The 24399-nt window shown below is 36.7% G+C and overlaps 1 protein-coding gene across 2 annotated transcripts; it reads left to right on the top strand.

Annotated features, from left to right (window-relative positions):
* Positions 1-673: 673 nt before the first annotated feature.
* LOC149926108 (uncharacterized) lies at positions 674-23471 on the top strand. Of its 2 annotated transcripts, XM_090162016.1 has the most exons (5): positions 674-727; positions 1211-3135; positions 18006-18079; positions 22531-22651; positions 22730-23471. In XM_090162016.1, the coding sequence occupies exons 2-5, from the start codon at positions 1242-1244 to the stop codon at positions 23347-23349; spliced, it is 2709 nt and encodes a 902-aa protein (XP_090018142.1). In that variant the 5' UTR covers positions 674-727; positions 1211-1241; the 3' UTR covers positions 23350-23471. The 2 variants fall into 2 exon arrangements, with proteins under 2 accessions (XP_090018142.1, XP_090018141.1); XM_090162015.1 differs by having other exon boundaries at positions 22531-23471.
* The last annotated feature ends 928 nt before the right edge of the window (positions 23472-24399 follow it).

Raw genomic sequence — 24399 nt, 5'->3', positions numbered from 1 at the left:
GATGATGCCATGTTTGCGGCTTTCGCCCCATAGACGCCATGACATGGTCGCATCAGCTTGTTCTTTAGGATTTTTAAGGTTCTGAGTTTCTAAAAAACTGTGTATGATTGATGGACAAAAAAGGGCCAGGAATCATTTACGCTCCGAATTGAGTTAAAAATCTAAGGTTAGTAATGACCCGTTGCCATAATCATGTGAGCCCGCATTGTATTTCTGATGGCCGGTAGTTTGGTGTAATCTGAAATTAAATTGTTTGTCGCGGGTCCTCCTTTATCGCAAAAGTATGTTTTAAAATAATTTGTTAGAATCGGTTATATTTTTGTCCGCTTCAGTTGTAATTGTAAATACTTTTAAATAGAAAGCATTTTAAGAGTGTGTGATTGTATGAGCAGTTGAAAACAGATGTCTTTGTCAAGGTTGTTCAAACTCTAGTATCCTTACATCAAGAATGCATTTAGGTACCAATAATATAATACCGTACCTGCTTACTGCATATTATTAACAAAAACGTAACCTAGATGGCGAAGGCGGGGTTTAGATAGAAACAACCCCTTATTTTTAGCCACGTTCACACGAATGCCTAATTCAGTTCGATGCTGTATTTAAAACTAGCAATTGAAAATGGTTTTTAGGCTGGTTTAATCAACTAGTCTTGGAAAACAACTGATATTAAGGAGAATGGTATATTTATATTTTATTGTAAAGGAGGATACACGACGAACAAGTGGTAAGAATGGACTAAAGTTCAACAGACTTCTAACCATTGTTGAAGGGAGGCCAAATCGCCTCTTCATTCTTCGTGTACTCTGATTTACAACAGAAATTACCATCATCTCATTTTCACCAAATAGGGGCCCTTTCGTTTTAAGTATTGATTTTTAATTTATTTAAATTTTTAAAAAATTAAAAAAATTATGCTTTAACTATTGGTAAAAATGTAGAACTCAGGCACATAGCCCCAATATTTTCAGAACTTATAAAAATGGGGGAAATAAAAAAAAAAGTTTTTTATAACGGGCCCTTTTGATATCCTGTCGTTACGCCAATGCAGGGCAGCCAAACAGGGTTTGCAACTCGTTTTCACCACGCCATGACTTAAATAGCTAAATAACTAGTTTCTTGTTGGGCTTTATCTTGGTATCTGGATGCATTCTAGCGCTACACCGAAGCTTGTATACCGAAGCTAGTATAATTGTTTTCTTCATTATAGATATCGCGTAAAGACTTAAAACACGCTGAAAATGGATACAGGTGAAACGTATTACGATAAAATGAGAGTAACTCATATGATGGAGGAAGGACCTTTATTGTATCTGTTTATCCAGTTTGACACCACGATCGCCAACGAAATAAATAACATTTTGAATCAAGCTGAAGCATCTTTCGCACCCATCAAGCGGGACGACGTAGTTATAAATAATCTGGTTTTGTTCAAGGATAATTTGAAATTCTTCCGAGCCAAGGTCATGGGACGAAAAGCGGATAACAAAATAACGCTCCATTTCATTGACTTTGGCTTTAAGAAAGACGTAAGTTTGTCCAATATTGGGTGTTTGAAAGGTTCTACCTTTATGGGGGTTCCTGAACAGGCTACGAAATGTATTTCGGCCGACGTAACCTTGAACAACGGGGACCCAAATACCAGAGATCGGGTCGTCAACGCGTTCAAAAGAACCGTCTGGATGAAGCCTTACGTATCCTGCCAAATCGTCGAAGAGGGAAAAGTTCCCAAAGTTAAACTTTACTACATGTGGAAATCGGTAGAAAGTATACTAAGAGAAATTGGATTCCCCGAGTTTATCTTCAAAGAAAAGTCCGCTAAAAGTGACACTCTATCGTTGAAGAAATTCAGCCATTTTATGCCTGCCAGATTTGACTCTCGAGGCAATGACCGCGAACGTAACGACAAGACATCGGTGAACGCCATGCAAAAAGATACTATCGGAACTACATCAGCTGACCTCCGCGACGAGGTACAGGATGCTTTGCATTTTCCGGGTTCGTACAGAGAACTCATCCTGAAAACGGACACTGAATATCTCGCGTCCATTTGCCACCTCGAGACGGACAAGGATACGTTTTACATTCAATTGCGAGAAACTAAATACCAGAGACAGAAAATTTTGAAAACGGTGGAAGGTTTAAGTCCGGAAACGTTTCTGGGCCATTTGGAGAGAGTCCAACCGGGAAATCCATGTCTCGTGAAAGGCGCTAAACCTGGAACTTACGATCGAGGGTTGATTAAAGCTTGTTGCGGAAGTTTTCACGAAGTCCATATGGTTGATATTGGTCGCGTACATTTTGTAACGCAGACGGATCTCTTCTTTTTACCGCCAGTCCTTTTGAAATGGGAAACGCAAGCCATTCAATGTTCTTTAGAAGACAACTGCAATACCAATCTGCTGAACAGTTTGAAGACAGACGCGACGTTGCGTTACCGAATCCTGCGACGTAAACGCGATCTCTACGTTGTCGGTTTATTTCACAATTCAGTAGATCTGATGGGCGTCTTGCGATGGTTAAAAGTCACTAATTGGCCCGAAGAAAATGACTCGCGAAAAAGCGCCGTGCCCATACCGCTCGCGAAAGTTCGGAAAATAGAACGCGTAATAGTTCGAGCGGCTAAGTTTGGCAGAATTAATCACTGTCAACTCGCTACTCCGGATATCAAAGTAAAGTTAGCGGAGATGGCTTCCAAGTTGGACGTTTTCTATACCGTCTGTCGTAATACTAACGTCGTACCATCGATCGGCGACTACGTTTCCGTTATTAGGGTCTTCGATGGGCATTACTACCGTGGCGAGGTGTTGAACGTGACGAAAGACCACGCGGAGGTGTTATTCTTGGACTCCGGCCACTCGGAGAGCGTCGCTTTTCCGAACGTATTCGCTTTGCAGCCAACCTTCGCCAGCATCCCGAGATTCTCAATCGAGTGCGTTCTGTTGAACGATACTGTCAATGGTGGCACGGAAGGAACGTTGTCCAAAGCCTTATGTTCGCGCGAGTTGGAGATCCAAATACTGGGTGTAGTGAACGGAATCTACCAGGCAACTTTAACCGACAACAAAGTAAATAGCGACATCAAAGACTTCTTGTCTCAATGCAAGACCAGACGTCGTCTTGACGATTTTGAAGGTTAGTAGTCGTTTCTTTTTACTTCGTTTAATTTGGAGACGTTTTGGAGATATTTTGAGTCCGTTTTGCGAATATTTTCATTTTGATTTGAAGATATTTTGAGATCGTTTTGAGGACACTTTTAGGTATTTTTTGGATACTTGAATCATAGGTCTACATTACGCCCGGCTTTGAACAAAATAGACAATAAACACCGCGGGTACTCTCCTTGTTAGTGGACTTTAACCTAAAGTATAAAGCCCATATTATTTTATAGAAATGGTTTGAGTTTGTTGGTTTTCTTTTAGTTTTAAATGAAGCTAATAGTCGCAATGCGAACTAGAAGCGACGATACGCGAGTTTGCGAAAAGCACTTTGGGTGTTGGTTTACTTTAACAATGACGTCAACAAACTATTTTAAAAGAAATAAAGAAATGAAGCTAATAGTCGCAATGCGAACTAGAAGCGACGATACGCGAGTTTGCGAAAAGCACTTTGGGTGTTGGTTTACTTTAACAATGACGTCAACAAACTATTTTAAAAGAAATAAAGAAATGAAGCTAATAGTCGCAATGCGAACTAGAAGCGACGATACGCGAGTTTGCGAAAAGCACTTTGGGTGTTGGTTTACTTTAACAATGACGTCAACAAACTATTTTAAAAGAAATAAAGAAATGAAGCTAATAGTCGCAATGCGAACTAGAAGCGACGATACGCGAGTTTGCGAAAAGCACTTTGGGTGTTGGTTTACTTTAACAATGACGTCAACAAACTATTTTAAAAGAAATAAAGAAATGAAGCTAATAGTCGCAATGCGAACTAGAAGCGACGATACGCGAGTTTGCGAAAAGCACTTTGGGTGTTGGTTTACTTTAACAATGACGTCAACAAACTATTTTAAAAGAAATAAAGAAATGAAGCTAATAGTCGCAATGCGAACTAGAAGCGACGATACGCGAGTTTGCGAAAATCACTTTGGGTGTTGGTTTACTTTAACAATGACGTCAACAAACTATTTTAAAAGAAATAAAGAAATGAAGCTAATAGTCGCAATGCGAACTAGAAGCGACGATACGCGAGTTTGCGAAAAGCACTTTGGGTGTTGGTTTACTTTAACAATGACGTCAACAAACTATTTTAAAAGAAATAAAGAAATGAAGCTAATAGTCGCAATGCGAACTAGAAGCGACGATACGCGAGTTTGCGAAAAGCACTTTGGGTGTTGGTTTACTTTAACAATGACGTCAACAAACTATTTTAAAAGAAATAAAGAAATGAAGCTAATAGTCGCAATGCGAACTAGAAGCGACGATACGCGAGTTTGCGAAAAGCACTTTGGGTGTTGGTTTACTTTAACAATGACGTCAACAAACTATTTTAAAAGAAATAAAGAAATGAAGCTAATAGTCGCAATGCGAACTAGAAGCGACGATACGCGAGTTTGCGAAAAGCACTTTGGGTGTTGGTTTACTTTAACAATGACGTCAACAAACTATTTTAAAAGAAATAAAGAAATGAAGCTAATAGTCGCAATGCGAACTAGAAGCGACGATACGCGAGTTTGCGAAAAGCACTTTGGGTGTTGGTTTACTTTAACAATGACGTCAACAAACTATTTTAAAAGAAATAAAGAAATGAAGCTAATAGTCGCAATGCGAACTAGAAGCGACGATACGCGAGTTTGCGAAAAGCACTTTGGGTGTTGGTTTACTTTAACAATGACGTCAACAAACTATTTTAAAAGAAATAAAGAAATGAAGCTAATAGTCGCAATGCGAACTAGAAGCGACGATACGCGAGTTTGCGAAAAGCACTTTGGGTGTTGGTTTACTTTAACAATGACGTCAACAAACTATTTTAAAAGAAATAAAGAAATGAAGCTAATAGTCGCAATGCGAACTAGAAGCGACGATACGCGAGTTTGCGAAAAGCACTTTGGGTGTTGGTTTACTTTAACAATGACGTCAACAAACTATTTTAAAAGAAATAAAGAAATGAAGCTAATAGTCGCAATGCGAACTAGAAGCGACGATACGCGAGTTTGCGAAAAGCACTTTGGGTGTTGGTTTACTTTAACAATGACGTCAACAAACTATTTTAAAAGAAATAAAGAAATGAAGCTAATAGTCGCAATGCGAACTAGAAGCGACGATACGCGAGTTTGCGAAAAGCACTTTGGGTGTTGGTTTACTTTAACAATGACGTCAACAAACTATTTTAAAAGAAATAAAGAAATGAAGCTAATAGTCGCAATGCGAACTAGAAGCGACGATACGCGAGTTTGCGAAAAGCACTTTGGGTGTTGGTTTACTTTAACAATGACGTCAACAAACTATTTTAAAAGAAATAAAGAAATGAAGCTAATAGTCGCAATGCGAACTAGAAGCGACGATACGCGAGTTTGCGAAAATCACTTTGGGTGTTGGTGTACTTTAACAATGACGTCAACAAACTATTTTAAAAGAAATAAAGAAATGAAGCTAATAGTCGCAATGCGAACTAGAAGCGACGATACGCGAGTTTGCGAAAATCACTTTGGGTGTTGGTTTACTTTAACAATGACGTCAACAAACTATTTTAAAAGAAATAAAGAAATGAAGCTAATAGTCGCAATGCGAACTAGAAGCGACGATACGCGAGTTTGCGAAAATCACTTTGGGTGTTGGTTTACTTTAACAATGACGTCAACAAACTATTTTAAAAGAAATAAAGAAATGAAGCTAATAGTCGCAATGCGAACTAGAAGCGACGATACGCGAGTTTGCGAAAATCACTTTGGGTGTTGGTTTACTTTAACAATGACGTCAACAAACTATTTTAAAAGAAATAAAGAAATGAAGCTAATAGTCGCAATGCGAACTAGAAGCGACGATACGCGAGTTTGCGAAAAGCACTTTGGGTGTTGGTTTACTTTAACAATGACGTCAACAAACTATTTTAAAAGAAATAAAGAAATGAAGCTAATAGTCGCAATGCGAACTAGAAGCGACGATACGCGAGTTTGCGAAAAGCACTTTGGGTGTTGGTTTACTTTAACAATGACGTCAACAAACTATTTTAAAAGAAATAAAGAAATGAAGCTAATAGTCGCAATGCGAACTAGAAGCGACGATACGCGAGTTTGCGAAAATCACTTTGGGTGTTGGTGTACTTTAACAATGACGTCAACAAACTATTTTAAAAGAAATAAAGAAATGAAGCTAATAGTCGCAATGCGAACTAGAAGCGACGATACGCGAGTTTGCGAAAATCACTTTGGGTGTTGGTTTACTTTAACAATGACGTCAACAAACTATTTTAAAAGAAATAAAGAAATGAAGCTAATAGTCGCAATGCGAACTAGAAGCGACGATACGCGAGTTTGCGAAAATCACTTTGGGTGTTGGTTTACTTTAACAATGACGTCAACAAACTATTTTAAAAGAAATAAAGAAATGAAGCTAATAGTCGCAATGCGAACTAGAAGCGACGATACGCGAGTTTGCGAAAATCACTTTGGGTGTTGGTTTACTTTAACAATGACGTCAACAAACTATTTTAAAAGAAATAAAGAAATGAAGCTAATAGTCGCAATGCGAACTAGAAGCGACGATACGCGAGTTTGCGAAAATCACTTTGGGTGTTGGTGTACTTTAACAATGACGTCAACAAACTATTTTAAAAGAAATAAAGAAATGAAGCTAATAGTCGCAATGCGAACTAGAAGCGACGATACGCGAGTTTGCGAAAATCACTTTGGGTGTTGGTTTACTTTAACAATGACGTCAACAAACTATTTTAAAAGAAATAAAGAAATGAAGCTAATAGTCGCAATGCGAACTAGAAGCGACGATACGCGAGTTTGCGAAAATCACTTTGGGTGTTGGTGTACTTTAACAATGACGTCAACAAACTATTTTAAAAGAAATAAAAAAATGAAGCTAATAGTCGCAATGCGAACTAGAAGCGACGATACGCGAGTTTGCGAAAATCACTTTGGGTGTTGGTTTACTTTAACAATGACGTCAACAAACTATTTTAAAAGAAATAAAGAAATGAAGCTAATAGTCGCAATGCGAACTAGAAGCGACGATACGCGAGTTTGCGAAAATCACTTTGGGTGTTGGTGTACTTTAACAATGACGTCAACAAACTATTTTAAAAGAAATAAAAAAATGAAGCTAATAGTCGCAATGCGAACTAGAAGCGACGATACGCGAGTTTGCGAAAATCACTTTGGGTGTTGGTTTACTTTAACAATGACGTCAACAAACTATTTTAAAAGAAATAAAGAAATGAAGCTAATAGTCGCAATGCGAACTAGAAGCGACGATACGCGAGTTTGCGAAAATCACTTTGGGTGTTGGTGTACTTTAACAATGACGTCAACAAACTATTTTAAAAGAAATAAAGAAATGAAGCTAATAGTCGCAATGCGAACTAGAAGCGACGATACGCGAGTTTGCGAAAATCACTTTGGGTGTTGGTTTACTTTAACAATGACGTCAACAAACTATTTTAAAAGAAATAAAGAAATGAAGCTAATAGTCGCAATGCGAACTAGAAGCGACGATACGCGAGTTTGCGAAAATCACTTTGGGTGTTGGTTTACTTTAACAATGACGTCAACAAACTATTTTAAAAGAAATAAAGAAATGAAGCTAATAGTCGCAATGCGAACTAGAAGCGACGATACGCGAGTTTGCGAAAATCACTTTGGGTGTTGGTTTACTTTAACAATGACGTCAACAAACTATTTTAAAAGAAATAAAGAAATGAAGCTAATAGTCGCAATGCGAACTAGAAGCGACGATACGCGAGTTTGCGAAAATCACTTTGGGTGTTGGTTTACTTTAACAATGACGTCAACAAACTATTTTAAAAGAAATAAAGAAATGAAGCTAATAGTCGCAATGCGAACTAGAAGCGACGATACGCGAGTTTGCGAAAATCACTTTGGGTGTTGGTTTACTTTAACAATGACGTCAACAAACTATTTTAAAAGAAATAAAGAAATGAAGCTAATAGTCGCAATGCGAACTAGAAGCGACGATACGCGAGTTTGCGAAAATCACTTTGGGTGTTGGTGTACTTTAACAATGACGTCAACAAACTATTTTAAAAGAAATAAAGAAATGAAGCTAATAGTCGCAATGCGAACTAGAAGCGACGATACGCGAGTTTGCGAAAATCACTTTGGGTGTTGGTTTACTTTAACAATGACGTCAACAAACTATTTTAAAAGAAATAAAGAAATGAAGCTAATAGTCGCAATGCGAACTAGAAGCGACGATACGCGAGTTTGCGAAAATCACTTTGGGTGTTGGTGTACTTTAACAATGACGTCAACAAACTATTTTAAAAGAAATAAAAAAATGAAGCTAATAGTCGCAATGCGAACTAGAAGCGACGATACGCGAGTTTGCGAAAATCACTTTGGGTGTTGGTTTACTTTAACAATGACGTCAACAAACTATTTTAAAAGAAATAAAGAAATGAAGCTAATAGTCGCAATGCGAACTAGAAGCGACGATACGCGAGTTTGCGAAAATCACTTTGGGTGTTGGTGTACTTTAACAATGACGTCAACAAACTATTTTAAAAGAAATAAAGAAATGAAGCTAATAGTCGCAATGCGAACTAGAAGCGACGATACGCGAGTTTGCGAAAATCACTTTGGGTGTTGGTTTACTTTAACAATGACGTCAACAAACTATTTTAAAAGAAATAAAGAAATGAAGCTAATAGTCGCAATGCGAACTAGAAGCGACGATACGCGAGTTTGCGAAAATCACTTTGGGTGTTGGTTTACTTTAACAATGACGTCAACAAACTATTTTAAAAGAAATAAAGAAATGAAGCTAATAGTCGCAATGCGAACTAGAAGCGACGATACGCGAGTTTGCGAAAATCACTTTGGGTGTTGGTTTACTTTAACAATGACGTCAACAAACTATTTTAAAAGAAATAAAGAAATGAAGCTAATAGTCGCAATGCGAACTAGAAGCGACGATACGCGAGTTTGCGAAAATCACTTTGGGTGTTGGTGTACTTTAACAATGACGTCAACAAACTATTTTAAAAGAAATAAAGAAATGAAGCTAATAGTCGCAATGCGAACTAGAAGCGACGATACGCGAGTTTGCGAAAATCACTTTGGGTGTTGGTTTACTTTAACAATGACGTCAACAAACTATTTTAAAAGAAATAAAGAAATGAAGCTAATAGTCGCAATGCGAACTAGAAGCGACGATACGCGAGTTTGCGAAAATCACTTTGGGTGTTGGTGTACTTTAACAATGACGTCAACAAACTATTTTAAAAGAAATAAAAAAATGAAGCTAATAGTCGCAATGCGAACTAGAAGCGACGATACGCGAGTTTGCGAAAATCACTTTGGGTGTTGGTTTACTTTAACAATGACGTCAACAAACTATTTTAAAAGAAATAAAGAAATGAAGCTAATAGTCGCAATGCGAACTAGAAGCGACGATACGCGAGTTTGCGAAAATCACTTTGGGTGTTGGTTTACTTTAACAATGACGTCAACAAACTATTTTAAAAGAAATAAAGAAATGAAGCTAATAGTCGCAATGCGAACTAGAAGCGACGATACGCGAGTTTGCGAAAATCACTTTGGGTGTTGGTTTACTTTAACAATGACGTCAACAAACTATTTTAAAAGAAATAAAGAAATGAAGCTAATAGTCGCAATGCGAACTAGAAGCGACGATACGCGAGTTTGCGAAAATCACTTTGGGTGTTGGTGTACTTTAACAATGACGTCAACAAACTATTTTAAAAGAAATAAAGAAATGAAGCTAATAGTCGCAATGCGAACTAGAAGCGACGATACGCGAGTTTGCGAAAATCACTTTGGGTGTTGGTGTACTTTAACAATGACGTCAACAAACTATTTTAAAAGAAATAAAGAAATGAAGCTAATAGTCGCAATGCGAACTAGAAGCGACGATACGCGAGTTTGCGAAAATCACTTTGGGTGTTGGTTTACTTTAACAATGACGTCAACAAACTATTTTAAAAGAAATAAAGAAATGAAGCTAATAGTCGCAATGCGAACTAGAAGCGACGATACGCGAGTTTGCGAAAATCACTTTGGGTGTTGGTGTACTTTAACAATGACGTCAACAAACTATTTTAAAAGAAATAAAGAAATGAAGCTAATAGTCGCAATGCGAACTAGAAGCGACGATACGCGAGTTTGCGAAAATCACTTTGGGTGTTGGTTTACTTTAACAATGACGTCAACAAACTATTTTAAAAGAAATAAAGAAATGAAGCTAATAGTCGCGATGCGAACTAGAAGCGACGATACGCGAGTTTGCGAAAATCACTTTGGGTGTTGGTTTACTTTAACAATGACGTCAACAAACTATTTTAAAAGAAATAAAGAAATGAAGCTAATAGTCGCAATGCGAACTAGAAGCGACGATACGCGAGTTTGCGAAAATCACTTTGGGTGTTGGTGTACTTTAACAATGACGTCAACAAACTATTTTAAAAGAAATAAAGAAATGAAGCTAATAGTCGCAATGCGAACTAGAAGCGACGATACGCGAGTTTGCGAAAATCACTTTGGGTGTTGGTTTACTTTAACAATGACGTCAACAAACTATTTTAAAAGAAATAAAGAAATGAAGCTAATAGTCGCAATGCGAACTAGAAGCGACGATACGCGAGTTTGCGAAAATCACTTTGGGTGTTGGTTTACTTTAACAATGACGTCAACAAACTATTTTAAAAGAAATAAAGAAATGAAGCTAATAGTCGCAATGCGAACTAGAAGCGACGATACGCGAGTTTGCGAAAATCACTTTGGGTGTTGGTGTACTTTAACAATGACGTCAACAAACTATTTTAAAAGAAATAAAGAAATGAAGCTAATAGTCGCGATGCGAACTAGAAGCGACGATACGCGAGTTTGCGAAAATCACTTTGGGTGTTGGTTTACTTTAACAATGACGTCAACAAACTATTTTAAAAGAAATAAAGAAATGAAGCTAATAGTCGCGATGCGAACTAGAAGCGACGATACGCGAGTTTGCGAAAATCACTTTGGGTGTTGGTTTACTTTAACAATGACGTCAACAAACTATTTTAAAAGAAATAAAGAAATGAAGCTAATAGTCGCAATGCGAACTAGAAGCGACGATACGCGAGTTTGCGAAAATCACTTTGGGTGTTGGTTTACTTTAACAATGACGTCAACAAACTATTTTAAAAGAAATAAAGAAATGAAGCTAATAGTCGCAATGCGAACTAGAAGCGACGATACGCGAGTTTGCGAAAATCACTTTGGGTGTTGGTTTACTTTAACAATGACGTCAACAAACTATTTTAAAAGAAATAAAGAAATGAAGCTAATAGTCGCAATGCGAACTAGAAGCGACGATACGCGAGTTTGCGAAAATCACTTTGGGTGTTGGTTTACTTTAACAATGACGTCAACAAACTATTTTAAAAGAAATAAAGAAATGAAGCTAATAGTCGCAATGCGAACTAGAAGCGACGATACGCGAGTTTGCGAAAATCACTTTGGGTGTTGGTTTACTTTAACAATGACGTCAACAAACTATTTTAAAAGAAATAAAGAAATGAAGCTAATAGTCGCAATGCGAACTAGAAGCGACGATACGCGAGTTTGCGAAAATCACTTTGGGTGTTGGTTTACTTTAACAATGACGTCAACAAACTATTTTAAAAGAAATAAAGAAATGAAGCTAATAGTCGCAATGCGAACTAGAAGCGACGATACGCGAGTTTGCGAAAATCACTTTGGGTGTTGGTTTACTTTAACAATGACGTCAACAAACTATTTTAAAAGAAATAAAGAAATGAAGCTAATAGTCGCAATGCGAACTAGAAGCGACGATACGCGAGTTTGCGAAAATCACTTTGGGTGTTGGTTTACTTTAACAATGACGTCAACAAACTATTTTAAAAGAAATAAAGAAATGAAGCTAATAGTCGCAATGCGAACTAGAAGCGACGATACGCGAGTTTGCGAAAATCACTTTGGGTGTTGGTTTACTTTAACAATGACGTCAACAAACTATTTTAAAAGAAATAAAGAAATGAAGCTAATAGTCGCAATGCGAACTAGAAGCGACGATACGCGAGTTTGCGAAAATCACTTTGGGTGTTGGTTTACTTTAACAATGACGTCAACAAACTATTTTAAAAGAAATAAAGAAATGAAGCTAATAGTCGCGATGCGAACTAGAAGCGACGATACGCGAGTTTGCGAAAATCACTTTGGGTGTTGGTTTACTTTAACAATGACGTCAACAAACTATTTTAAAAGAAATAAAGAAATGAAGCTAATAGTCGCAATGCGAACTAGAAGCGACGATACGCGAGTTTGCGAAAATCACTTTGGGTGTTGGTTTACTTTAACAATGACGTCAACAAACTATTTTAAAAGAAATAAAGAAATGAAGCTAATAGTCGCAATGCGAACTAGAAGCGACGATACGCGAGTTTGCGAAAATCACTTTGGGTGTTGGTTTACTTTAACAATGACGTCAACAAACTATTTTAAAAGAAATAAAGAAATGAAGCTAATAGTCGCAATGCGAACTAGAAGCGACGATACGCGAGTTTGCGAAAATCACTTTGGGTGTTGGTGTACTTTAACAATGACGTCAACAAACTATTTTAAAAGAAATAAAGAAATGAAGCTAATAGTCGCGATGCGAACTAGAAGCGACGATACGCGAGTTTGCGAAAATCACTTTGGGTGTTGGTTTACTTTAACAATGACGTCAACAAACTATTTTAAAAGAAATAAAGAAATGAAGCTAATAGTCGCAATGCGAACTAGAAGCGACGATACGCGAGTTTGCGAAAATCACTTTGGGTGTTGGTGTACTTTAACAATGACGTCAACAAACTATTTTAAAAGAAATAAAGAAATGAAGCTAATAGTCGCGATGCGAACTAGAAGCGACGATACGCGAGTTTGCGAAAATCACTTTGGGTGTTGGTTTACTTTAACAATGACGTCAACAAACTATTTTAAAAGAAATAAAGAAATGAAGCTAATAGTCGCAATGCGAACTAGAAGCGACGATACGCGAGTTTGCGAAAATCACTTTGGGTGTTGGTTTACTTTAACAATGACGTCAACAAACTATTTTAAAAGAAATAAAGAAATGAAGCTAATAGTCGCAATGCGAACTAGAAGCGACGATACGCGAGTTTGCGAAAATCACTTTGGGTGTTGGTTTACTTTAACAATGACGTCAACAAACTATTTTAAAAGAAATAAAGAAATGAAGCTAATAGTCGCAATGCGAACTAGAAGCGACGATACGCGAGTTTGCGAAAATCACTTTGGGTGTTGGTGTACTTTAACAATGACGTCAACAAACTATTTTAAAAGAAATAAAGAAATGAAGCTAATAGTCGCGATGCGAACTAGAAGCGACGATACGCGAGTTTGCGAAAATCACTTTGGGTGTTGGTTTACTTTAACAATGACGTCAACAAACTATTTTAAAAGAAATAAAGAAATGAAGCTAATAGTCGCAATGCGAACTAGAAGCGACGATACGCGAGTTTGCGAAAATCACTTTGGGTGTTGGTTTACTTTAACAATGACGTCAACAAACTATTTTAAAAGAAATAAAGAAATGAAGCTAATAGTCGCAATGCGAACTAGAAGCGACGATACGCGAGTTTGCGAAAATCACTTTGGGTGTTGGTTTACTTTAACAATGACGTCAACAAACTATTTTAAAAGAAATAAAGAAATGAAGCTAATAGTCGCAATGCGAACTAGAAGCGACGATACGCGAGTTTGCGAAAATCACTTTGGGTGTTGGTTTACTTTAACAATGACGTCAACAAACTATTTTAAAAGAAATAAAGAAATGAAGCTAATAGTCGCGATGCGAACTAGAAGCGACGATACGCGAGTTTGCGAAAATCACTTTGGGTGTTGGTTTACTTTAACAATGACGTCAACAAACTATTTTAAAAGAAATAAAGAAATGAAGCTAATAGTCGCAATGCGAACTAGAAGCGACGATACGCGAGTTTGCGAAAATCACTTTGGGTGTTGGTTTACTTTAACAATGACGTCAACAAACTATTTTAAAAGAAATAAAGAAATGAAGCTAATAGTCGCAATGCGAACTAGAAGCGACGATACGCGAGTTTGCGAAAATCACTTTGGGTGTTGGTTTACTTTAACAATGACGTCAACAAACTATTTTAAAAGAAATAAAGAAATGAAGCTAATAGTCGCAATGCGAACTAGAAGCGACGATACGCGAGTTTGCGAAAATCACTTTGGGTGTTGGTTTACTTTAACAATGACGTCAACAAACTATTTTAAAAGAAATAAAGAAATGAAGCTAATAGTCGCAATGCGAACTAGAAGCGACGATACGCGAGTTTGCGAAAATCACTTTGGGTGTTGGTTTACTTTAACAATGACGTCAACAAACTATTTTAAAAGAAATAAAGAAATGAAGCTAATAGTCGCAATGCGAACTAGAAGCGACGATACGCGAGTTTGCGAAAATCACTTTGGGTGTTGGTTTACTTTAACAATGACGTCAACAAACTATTTTAAAAGAAATAAAGAAATGAAGCTAATAGTCGCAATGCGAACTAGAAGCGACGATACGCGAGTTTGCGAAAATCACTTTGGGTGTTGGTTTACTTTAACAATGACGTCAACAAACTATTTTAAAAGAAATAAAGAAATGAAGCTAATAGTCGCAATGCGAACTAGAAGCGACGATACGCGAGTTTGCGAAAATCACTTTGGGTGTTGGTTTACTTTAACAATGACGTCAACAAACTATTTTAAAAGAAATAAAGAAATGAAGCTAATAGTCGCAATGCGAACTAGAAGCGACGATACGCGAGTTTGCGAAAATCACTTTGGGTGTTGGTTTACTTTAACAATGACGTCAACAAACTATTTTAAAAGAAATAAAGAAATGAAGCTAATAGTCGCAATGCGAACTAGAAGCGACGATACGCGAGTTTGCGAAAATCACTTTGGGTGTTGGTTTACTTTAACAATGACGTCAACAAACTATTTTAAAAGAAATAAAGAAATGAAGCTAATAGTCGCAATGCGAACTAGAAGCGACGATACGCGAGTTTGCGAAAATCACTTTGGGTGTTGGTTTACTTTAACAATGACGTCAACAAACTATTTTAAAAGAAATAAAGAAATGAAGCTAATAGTCGCAATGCGAACTAGAAGCGACGATACGCGAGTTTGCGAAAATCACTTTGGGTGTTGGTTTACTTTAACAATGACGTCAACAAACTATTTTAAAAGAAATAAAGAAATGAAGCTAATAGTCGCAATGCGAACTAGAAGCGACGATACGCGAGTTTGCGAAAATCACTTTGGGTGTTGGTTTACTTTAACAATGACGTCAACAAACTATTTTAAAAGAAATAAAGAAATGAAGCTAATAGTCGCAATGCGAACTAGAAGCGACGATACGCGAGTTTGCGAAAATCACTTTGGGTGTTGGTTTACTTTAACAATGACGTCAACAAACTATTTTAAAAGAAATAAAGAAATGAAGCTAATAGTCGCAATGCGAACTAGAAGCGACGATACGCGAGTTTGCGAAAATCACTTTGGGTGTTGGTTTACTTTAACAATGACGTCAACAAACTATTTTAAAAGAAATAAAGAAATGAAGCTAATAGTCGCGATGCGAACTAGAAGCGACGATACGCGAGTTTGCGAAAATCACTTTGGGTGTTGGTTTACTTTAACAATGACGTCAACAAACTATTTTAAAAGAAATAAAGAAATGAAGCTAATAGTCGCAATGCGAACTAGAAGCGACGATACGCGAGTTTGCGAAAATCACTTTGGGTGTTGGTTTACTTTAACAATGACGTCAACAAACTATTTTAAAAGAAATAAAGAAATGAAGCTAATAGTCGCAATGCGAACTAGAAGCGACGATACGCGAGTTTGCGAAAATCACTTTGGGTGTTGGTTTACTTTAACAATGACGTCAACAAACTATTTTAAAAGAAATAAAGAAATGAAGCTAATAGTCGCGATGCGAACTAGAAGCGACGATACGCGAGTTTGCGAAAATCACTTTGGGTGTTGGTTTACTTTAACAATGACGTCAACAAACTATTTTAAAAGAAATAAAGAAATGAAGCTAATAGTCGCGATGCGAACTAGAAGCGACGATACGCGAGTTTGCGAAAATCACTTTGGGTGTTGGTTTACTTTAACAATGACGTCAACAAACTATTTTAAAAGAAATAAAGAAATGAAGCTAATAGTCGCGATGCGAACTAGAAGCGACGATACGCGAGTTTGCGAAAATCACTTTGGGTGTTGGTTTACTTTAACAATGACGTCAACAAACTATTTTAAAAGAAATAAAGAAATGAAGCTAATAGTCGCGATGCGAACTAGAAGCGACGATACGCGAGTTTGCGAAAATCACTTTGGGTGTTGGTTTACTTTAACAATGACGTCAACAAACTATTTTAAAAGAAATAAAGAAATGAAGCTAATAGTCGCGATGCGAACTAGAAGCGACGATACGCGAGTTTGCGAAAATCACTTTGGGTGTTGGTTTACTTTAACAATGACGTCAACAAACTATTTTAAAAGAAATAAAGAAATGAAGCTAATAGTCGCGATGCGAACTAGAAGCGACGATACGCGAGTTTGCGAAAATCACTTTGGGTGTTGGTTTACTTTAACAATGACGTCAACAAACTATTTTAAAAGAAATAAAGAAATGAAGCTAATAGTCGCAATGCGAACTAGAAGCGACGATACGCGAGTTTGCGAAAATCACTTTGGGTGTTGGTTTACTTTAACAATGACGTCAACAAACTATTTTAAAAGAAATAAAGAAATGAAGCTAATAGTCGCGATGCGAACTAGAAGCGACGATACGCGAGTTTGCGAAAATCACTTTGGGTGTTGGTTTACTTTAACAATGACGTCAACAAACTATTTTAAAAGAAATAAAGAAATGAAGCTAATAGTCGCAATGCGAACTAGAAGCGACGATACGCGAGTTTGCGAAAATCACTTTGGGTGTTGGTTTACTTTAACAATGACGTCAACAAACTATTTTAAAAGAAATAAAGAAATGAAGCTAATAGTCGCGATGCGAACTAGAAGCGACGATACGCGAGTTTGCGAAAATCACTTTGGGTGTTGGTTTACTTTAACAATGACGTCAACAAACTATTTTAAAAGAAATAAAGAAATGAAGCTAATAGTCGCAATGCGAACTAGAAGCGACGATACGCGAGTTTGCGAAAATCACTTTGGGTGTTGGTTTACTTTAACAATGACGTCAACAAACTATTTTAAAAGAAATAAAGAAATGAAGCTAATAGTCGCGATGCGAACTAGAAGCGACGATACGCGAGTTTGCGAAAATCACTTTGGGTGTTGGTTTACTTTAACAATGACGTCAACAAACTATTTTAAAAGAAATAAAGAAATGAAGCTAATAGTTGCAATGCGAACTAGAAGCGACGATACGCGAGTTTGCGAAAATCACTTTGGGTGTTGGTTTACTTTAACAATGACGTCAACAAACTATTTTAAAAGAAATAAAGAAATGAAGCTAATAGTCGCAATGCGAACTAGAAGCGACGATACGCGAGTTTGCGAAAAGCACCATGGGTGTTGGTTTACTTTAACAATGACGTCAACAAACTATTTTTAAAGAAATAAAAGGTTGTGTTGTTATTCGTAGTCAGACGAATAATAACACAACCTGAAACAACAACCCGCGACCAAATTTAATTTGAAAAAAAAAAACACATTTAAAAAATGTTAAGAAATGAAAACCCATAATTCAGTTCGTGGTTTCGTTAGATTACAACCTAGTCTATTTATGCCATTTGTGTTTCAGAGCGATCGGATGATTTGACCAAACGACGTGTTCGATTTTCCGAAGAACGCTCTCTAGTGATGACATTTTCAAAGGTCAGATATTATGTGTTCTTTGATTGTAACATGAATTTATTCATATTCAACCATGAATATAGACCAACCATGAATATAGACCTCCTATGAAACTGGCGCCATCACGTCCAAAAGAAGGCTGAGCTTTTAAACCCCGCCCACAATGGCGTCACCGCGTACAGTCGTCTGCCTAAAATTTCGCGTCCACAACTATTTTGAGGCGGTTTGATAAGAGCAATTATTGGTAAGAAAAACGCGAAAGTTTCGCGTGAAATCTAAAATAAATTTAGCGAGTGTAGAATTAACCCAAAAGGTTATTGCTAGGTTAGCCCTTGATAAGGAGGAAGGAATTTTAAAACCATTTTGGTTTAAGTTTGTTAACAGAAATGAATGAGAAACCCAGTCTTGACTGATACTTATCAATCAAGTATTTTGACTTAATTTAAAATATTTCAAAAATTCAAACAGAATTCCTAGCTATTGCCAAAAGGTATAAAAATTGTTCAACCTGACTAGGTCCGATAAGTTACGTAAATGAACTAATGATTGATTCTTGAAATTATCACAAGAGGTGGAAAGAATGGCTTTTGAACTAGTCATATTGGTAGAAACGGACATTTTAAAAGCACTTTTTAAACCATAATTAATGTAAAACTTAGGGAGTCTAAAAACGAAACGCAAAATTTACCCAAATTCGCGTCACCTCTCTCCTCCGATTGGCTCGTTTAAATAGTCGTTGTGACGTAAATCGGCAGAAAGTCCAGCCTTTTTTTTATAATGATGGTACCAGGTATATTACCAACTGCTCTATATTCATGGTTGAATATGAATAAATTCATGATTGTACGGCATCTCAAACTTCACGTGAAAGTAGGGTACAAATGCCGTTCCATAACACCTGGGGTTCAACTTTACTGTCGGCTTGTTGATTTTATCCGTAGATAAATAATGCTTCATCTTTGTTAGAACTAACTAATGAGTTTATAAAAATCGAAATTTCTTTGGGTACTAAAAGGGATAACCTACACTAGTTTTAGACTAGCACACATCATAATGTATTGTTCTGTACACGCGTGAAAAAAATTGTAGTTGTTGAAGTTGATAAAATAGTTTTTCCAACGGCTAACTGTTCAGCAGGTTTAAATCAAATGATATAAATCACTTCAATGTACTAAAGTAGGTTATCTAAAAATGTCAAATAAATGATTTTTAATTAGAAATTAAATATAATTAAAATTTATGTAACTTATGTAATTTACGTTATCGCTATACTCACATTATTTATCAATTTGCCAAGACAAGAAGGCATAAATGTAAAACAAATCCATAAAAATCCGATGAAATCAATTAAATCTGTGTTAAATAAAATCAACAACCCTGCGGTTCAGGCTAGTCAGCTCATAATTTTCAAATATTTGGGGGTAATAAGTTAGATCAGGTTTATCTTTTATGTTGTCCTGGTCCAGCAATCTGATCTGAAATTGCATCTGATTCATTATCCCAAGGAACTAATCCGCTTTAATTCTTTTCACCAGACTCACATTGTCAGTGTGCTGAGCAGTTATTATTATTTAATACTTTTCTGAAATAAAAATAAACAGTGATTTCAGATTAGTTTCAGATTTAAACTATCCGGTTCAATGGACGGATTTTGAAATTACGTTTTAGCGCGTGACACTACAGCCTTCTTTGCGTGCTTTTTTGACCATAACATGTAGTTGTATTTTCACGCGCAAAATGAATTTTAAAAGCCGTCGCATCGGAAGCACTAGTGGAAACCAAGCTTTATATCGAATTAAACGCTTAATGATTTACACAAGCTTGGTTTAATTTATTTGAGCTTACTAAATAACCGGTAGCGGCGCAATGGGGGTGCAGGGGTACATTGTGCCCTCCTTGATTTCAGACTGGGGAATAATCAATGTATTTGTACCCCCGAAATTGTCCTTCCAAACATTTGTTTAATAACATTTTGGTTTATAATTTTGCAAAACCCTCAGAAATAATACTTATATTCTCGATAATATAATAATATATCGATATAATTATACAAATTAAGAAATTGATTTATTTAAATACTCAATTGCTATTTGCTAATCACTGATCTATTTTCGTCAAAATCACTAGCAAAAATGACATAGAAATACATAATTTTATCGGAGCACTGGGGTACGTTCAGCAGAGCTCATCGGACTCACCGATTACTAATCGGTGACATCGGTTTCCTACTGTACGCTTTGTCGCGTTTCCGGTTTTGACGTCACGATAGTCATCGGTTACTCACCGAAGTCGTCGGCTGGAGGAGTCGGTTTTTCCGATGACTGACGTCATTTCTGACGTAAAACTACTATAAAAGCTACGACTTTTTAAAAAACACTGATGACTGAATAAAAGCGTTCAGCAACTTACGACGTCATTATGACGAAAAAGCTCATCGGTGGAAAATATCAAATCCATCGGGTTTTTTTTCCGTTGACTGCTGCTGAACGTAGCCCTGAGCTGGCCTTAATGTTCACTTTTGTACCCCAGCAAATATTTCCCTTCCGCCGCTAATGTAAATTACAGAGTACGCTGTTCATCTGTATTTAAAGATAATCGATTGCTTAAGTAAATTTTAAGAAAATAGACCGGTTAATACTTTTAATTTTAACTTAGCTAGACTTATTTAGAAAAATATCAGCAATAAAATACGAGAGGATCAAGGAGATTTATGCTTTATTGGATACAGACTGTTTTTCATACAAGTTATCGCTACGCGTTTTCTAGCGCTTGTTTAACCTGTCTTTAAGCTTGTTTTCCACTGGCGCGCGTAACGACGCGTTTCTCAGCTTTGAAACGTTCAAAGGTTTTTACGCGCGTAAAGAAAATAACATTATGACGCGCGCTAGTGGAAAACAAGCTTTAACTGTAAAGAACCGATTTACGCAACAAAGCTTATACACTCTTTTTAGAAACGTTTACTGGGCGCCGCCATTATCGTACAGACAAGCAACGAGCCAGCCCTCTACCGCAGAAATTTCATCCCCCCATAACCGGTTTTTTCATCACCTTCCCCGTAGACTGTAAGGTAATGGGGGTCGATTGTGAAGGCGCGTTTAAGAGTCAACCGAAGCAGCGACGCCCTGCCCTATCTCAGAGTCCATCTTGATTTTAGGTCGTTAGCGTCATCTGTGGAACGGAACACGATATATTTTTCATAAGTATTATTATTTAATTATTATAATTATATTTTTATTTTATTTTAATATTTTATAATATTTGCATATCACCTATAAAGTAAATTTAATAATTTAACTTTCATTAATTAATAAATAATTCGTAGTTTTTATTAATAATGTAATTTTATTCATTATTAAATAATATTTTAAAAATAACTCGGTTTTTAAAAGAAAATATGGTTACAGCATTTTCCAAAACTTTATTTAGAAGAAGCTATAAAGGACATCGCACTTCTATCGGATTTGGCTTTCGACAGATTTTTTTCAAATTGAAATATGTTGTTAAGCTTGATCAAAGGAGCAAAGTTGTTCGTTGCCATTTTTCCCTTGCTCCTATAGTTTGTTCAGTATCAGCGGTCAAAAGTGGACAAAACGTATTGTAGTCTATTTCTTTCATCAGTTAGCGTTCTACGTTCTCGCGTCGCTGGTCCGGGGTCACTATCAAAAGAGTTTTCTTGCCTGAAATTCGGGGTGCTTCCCAAAGCGTCAGATTTGGTTTCGTTCTGATCGCACGGTGAACGAACTCAGTAAATAAATAGTTAAATATTGAGTTTTAACTGTCGTGTGACCTCGACTTTAGTCGACTGTGTGACTAAAATCAATAAAAATTGTTTGATCTGTTGTGGTGTCACTGGTGTGACTGTTTCTTTCCTATCACTAGCAGCGAGTGTTGAATGTGGGATTCAACGATTACACGAAACGGTTAATAATATATGTTTCATTATATTATGTTTTATTTTATTATTGCTCAGGAAATATTGAATAATAAATAATTCCACTTACGAAAATTTATCGTTGCGAGAAAAGAAATAATAATGAGTAGAGATGTAAAAATCTCAGCAAGAAAACTCTATTGATAGTGAGCCCGGACGCGCGAAAAGTATCTTGACTTTTTTTAATAACTAGACTAAACTAAGTTTTGCCACTTTTGATCGCTGATACTGAAAAAACTATAGGAGCAAGTTAAAAATGACAATGAACAATTTTGCTCCTTTGATCAAGCTTAACAACATATTTAAATTTAAAAAATCTGTCGAAAGTGCGATGTCCTTTATAAAATTTGGTATTTGTGAAAATTGCCATTATCAATAATTTCGATTCCGCTCACTAGATGACGTCATCTGACTCTCACAAAAATAAATAAAACAAAAATGGTAGAACTACAAAGAAATGAAAACTGTTCCAAGTTCTTTATTGCGTAAATTGGTTTAATTCTAATAGATTTGAAACGTTTTTTCTAATGTATGATTTTAGGACGAGGAAACTACAAGTGGACCGTGTGTCGTGGAGGACGATAAAGTTGCACTTTTGAAACACTTTGATGGCTCTGAAAATAAGTCCAAACAGAATTGCGAACCGAAGGACGAATATACAGGTATTAGTAAGCCTCAATTCGTGAAAAATGGATTATCGAAATTCCAAGCTTCCGGTATGAAAATGGTTTTTAATTTAGCTCTTAAAGAGAACATGGTGTTAGAAAGTAGCATTGGCCTGAAACCCGAGCCCTTTGTTCCCTCCGTCGAAAAGCCTGCTGCCCCTGTACAGTATTCCAAAGAATCCAACATGAGCCCTAACACCTCCAATTATTCAAATGAACTCGTACCCGATATGAAAGTATTGGTGACTCACATCGCCAGTCCTATCGAGGTCTACGTGCAGCCATTGGATCGAAAATCCAATCTGAAATTGCTCATGGATGACCTTCAGCGCCACTATGCCGTTTATGAGGAGGCAAATACTCCATTTGAGTTACGGAACGGCGCTGCTTGCGCATTCAAGAACTTGGAAGATTCCACGTGGTATCGAGGGATAGTTCACCAGGTGCTGATCAACCGCGTCGTGGTCAGGCTCACTGACTTCGGAAGATTTAAACTGCTCCCTTTATCTTCCATTAAACCCCTGAGTTTGATATTCCAACTAGTTCTACCTCAGGTCATCAAGTTGACTCTGGTCAATCAAAGAGAATGGAGTCATTCTGACTTGCAAGAATTCAATCTCAAGTACTTGCTCAAAGATGTTCGCGTCAAAGAATTGAATTTCCAAGGTGAAAGCTATAAAACTGACGAAGTTTAACGAGAGTTAAAGATTCACATATTTAGTCAAATTTGTCATATACGGAAGGCAATGATAGTTTTTTCACCTATACGGTTATTTAGGTTAAAATTGGCTCATACACATTTTACATGCTTTGCCTAAGTAGAATATATTGTTGTGTTCACTAGTCATTCAATATTTACTCAGCTTCAACCTATTATTTTTCATGAATTTGCAATTTTAAAATTTTTTGACGAAATTGGATATTTCCCCCATTATAAAGCTAGTTCTATCTTATAAAGCATGTAAGTTTAAATAAAGCTATTTCATTATCGTTTAATAATAATGAAGTTTTATTTCATACTAGCGTTAATATCCGGCTTCGCCCGGGGTCTTAGTTTTGATGAATTAGATATGATTTGTACGTAAGGTAAACGCTGTAGCAAAAACGTTACACGCGGAGCAAAAGTCCTCAACGAAGTTCCTTTCTTTCACACTAACTCCCCTTCTACTAAATTCACACTAACCCGTTAAAAACGTTTAAAGGTCGGGACGGGCGCTAGGAACTCAAGGGAAGCAAAGTGTCGGCGCGGGAGATAGGGGGAACCGCAATCGCCATCCCCGCCTCCTCCCTCCCTCCCTCTCTACCTCGAACACCCCTCCCGCCCCGTGCGCGGAAGCCGATAAAAAAATTGAAAGCCGAGACCATCCGGAAAAATAGATAAGGGAAACAAAGAGGTGAAAGTCCAAAGTTGAGTAAAATAGAATTGAATTATGAGTAAAATTGAATTAGATTAATAACCATGTCAGGTATTTGGAATTAGGCGCTTTAGTTGGAAATCAGGCCCTGAACATTGAGTTCAAATTTCAAAGCTATAGAGCTAACCGTTCTCGAGTTTTTAGGAACGTGACATACAAATTAATAAATAAAAGGACAAACTTTTTTTATAGTTGTAGATAATTATTAAAAAGTTAATTTAATTATGCGCTAACAGAACAGCATTTTATATATCGCTTTTCGGCTTCTCAAGTGTTATGATTTCTCCTGTAAATCTAGATTCATGGCCATCTTTAATAACAGGGGCCTTT

The sequence above is a fragment of the Leiobunum rupestre genome, chromosome 10, assembly GCF_980474605.1.
Source record: "Leiobunum rupestre chromosome 10, qqLeiRupe1.1.hap1, whole genome shotgun sequence".
Taxonomy (NCBI): Eukaryota; Metazoa; Arthropoda; class Arachnida; order Opiliones; family Sclerosomatidae; genus Leiobunum; species Leiobunum rupestre.
The sequence above is the reverse complement of the archived record's forward strand: the minus strand, read 5'-3'. Positions and strand labels throughout refer to the sequence as shown.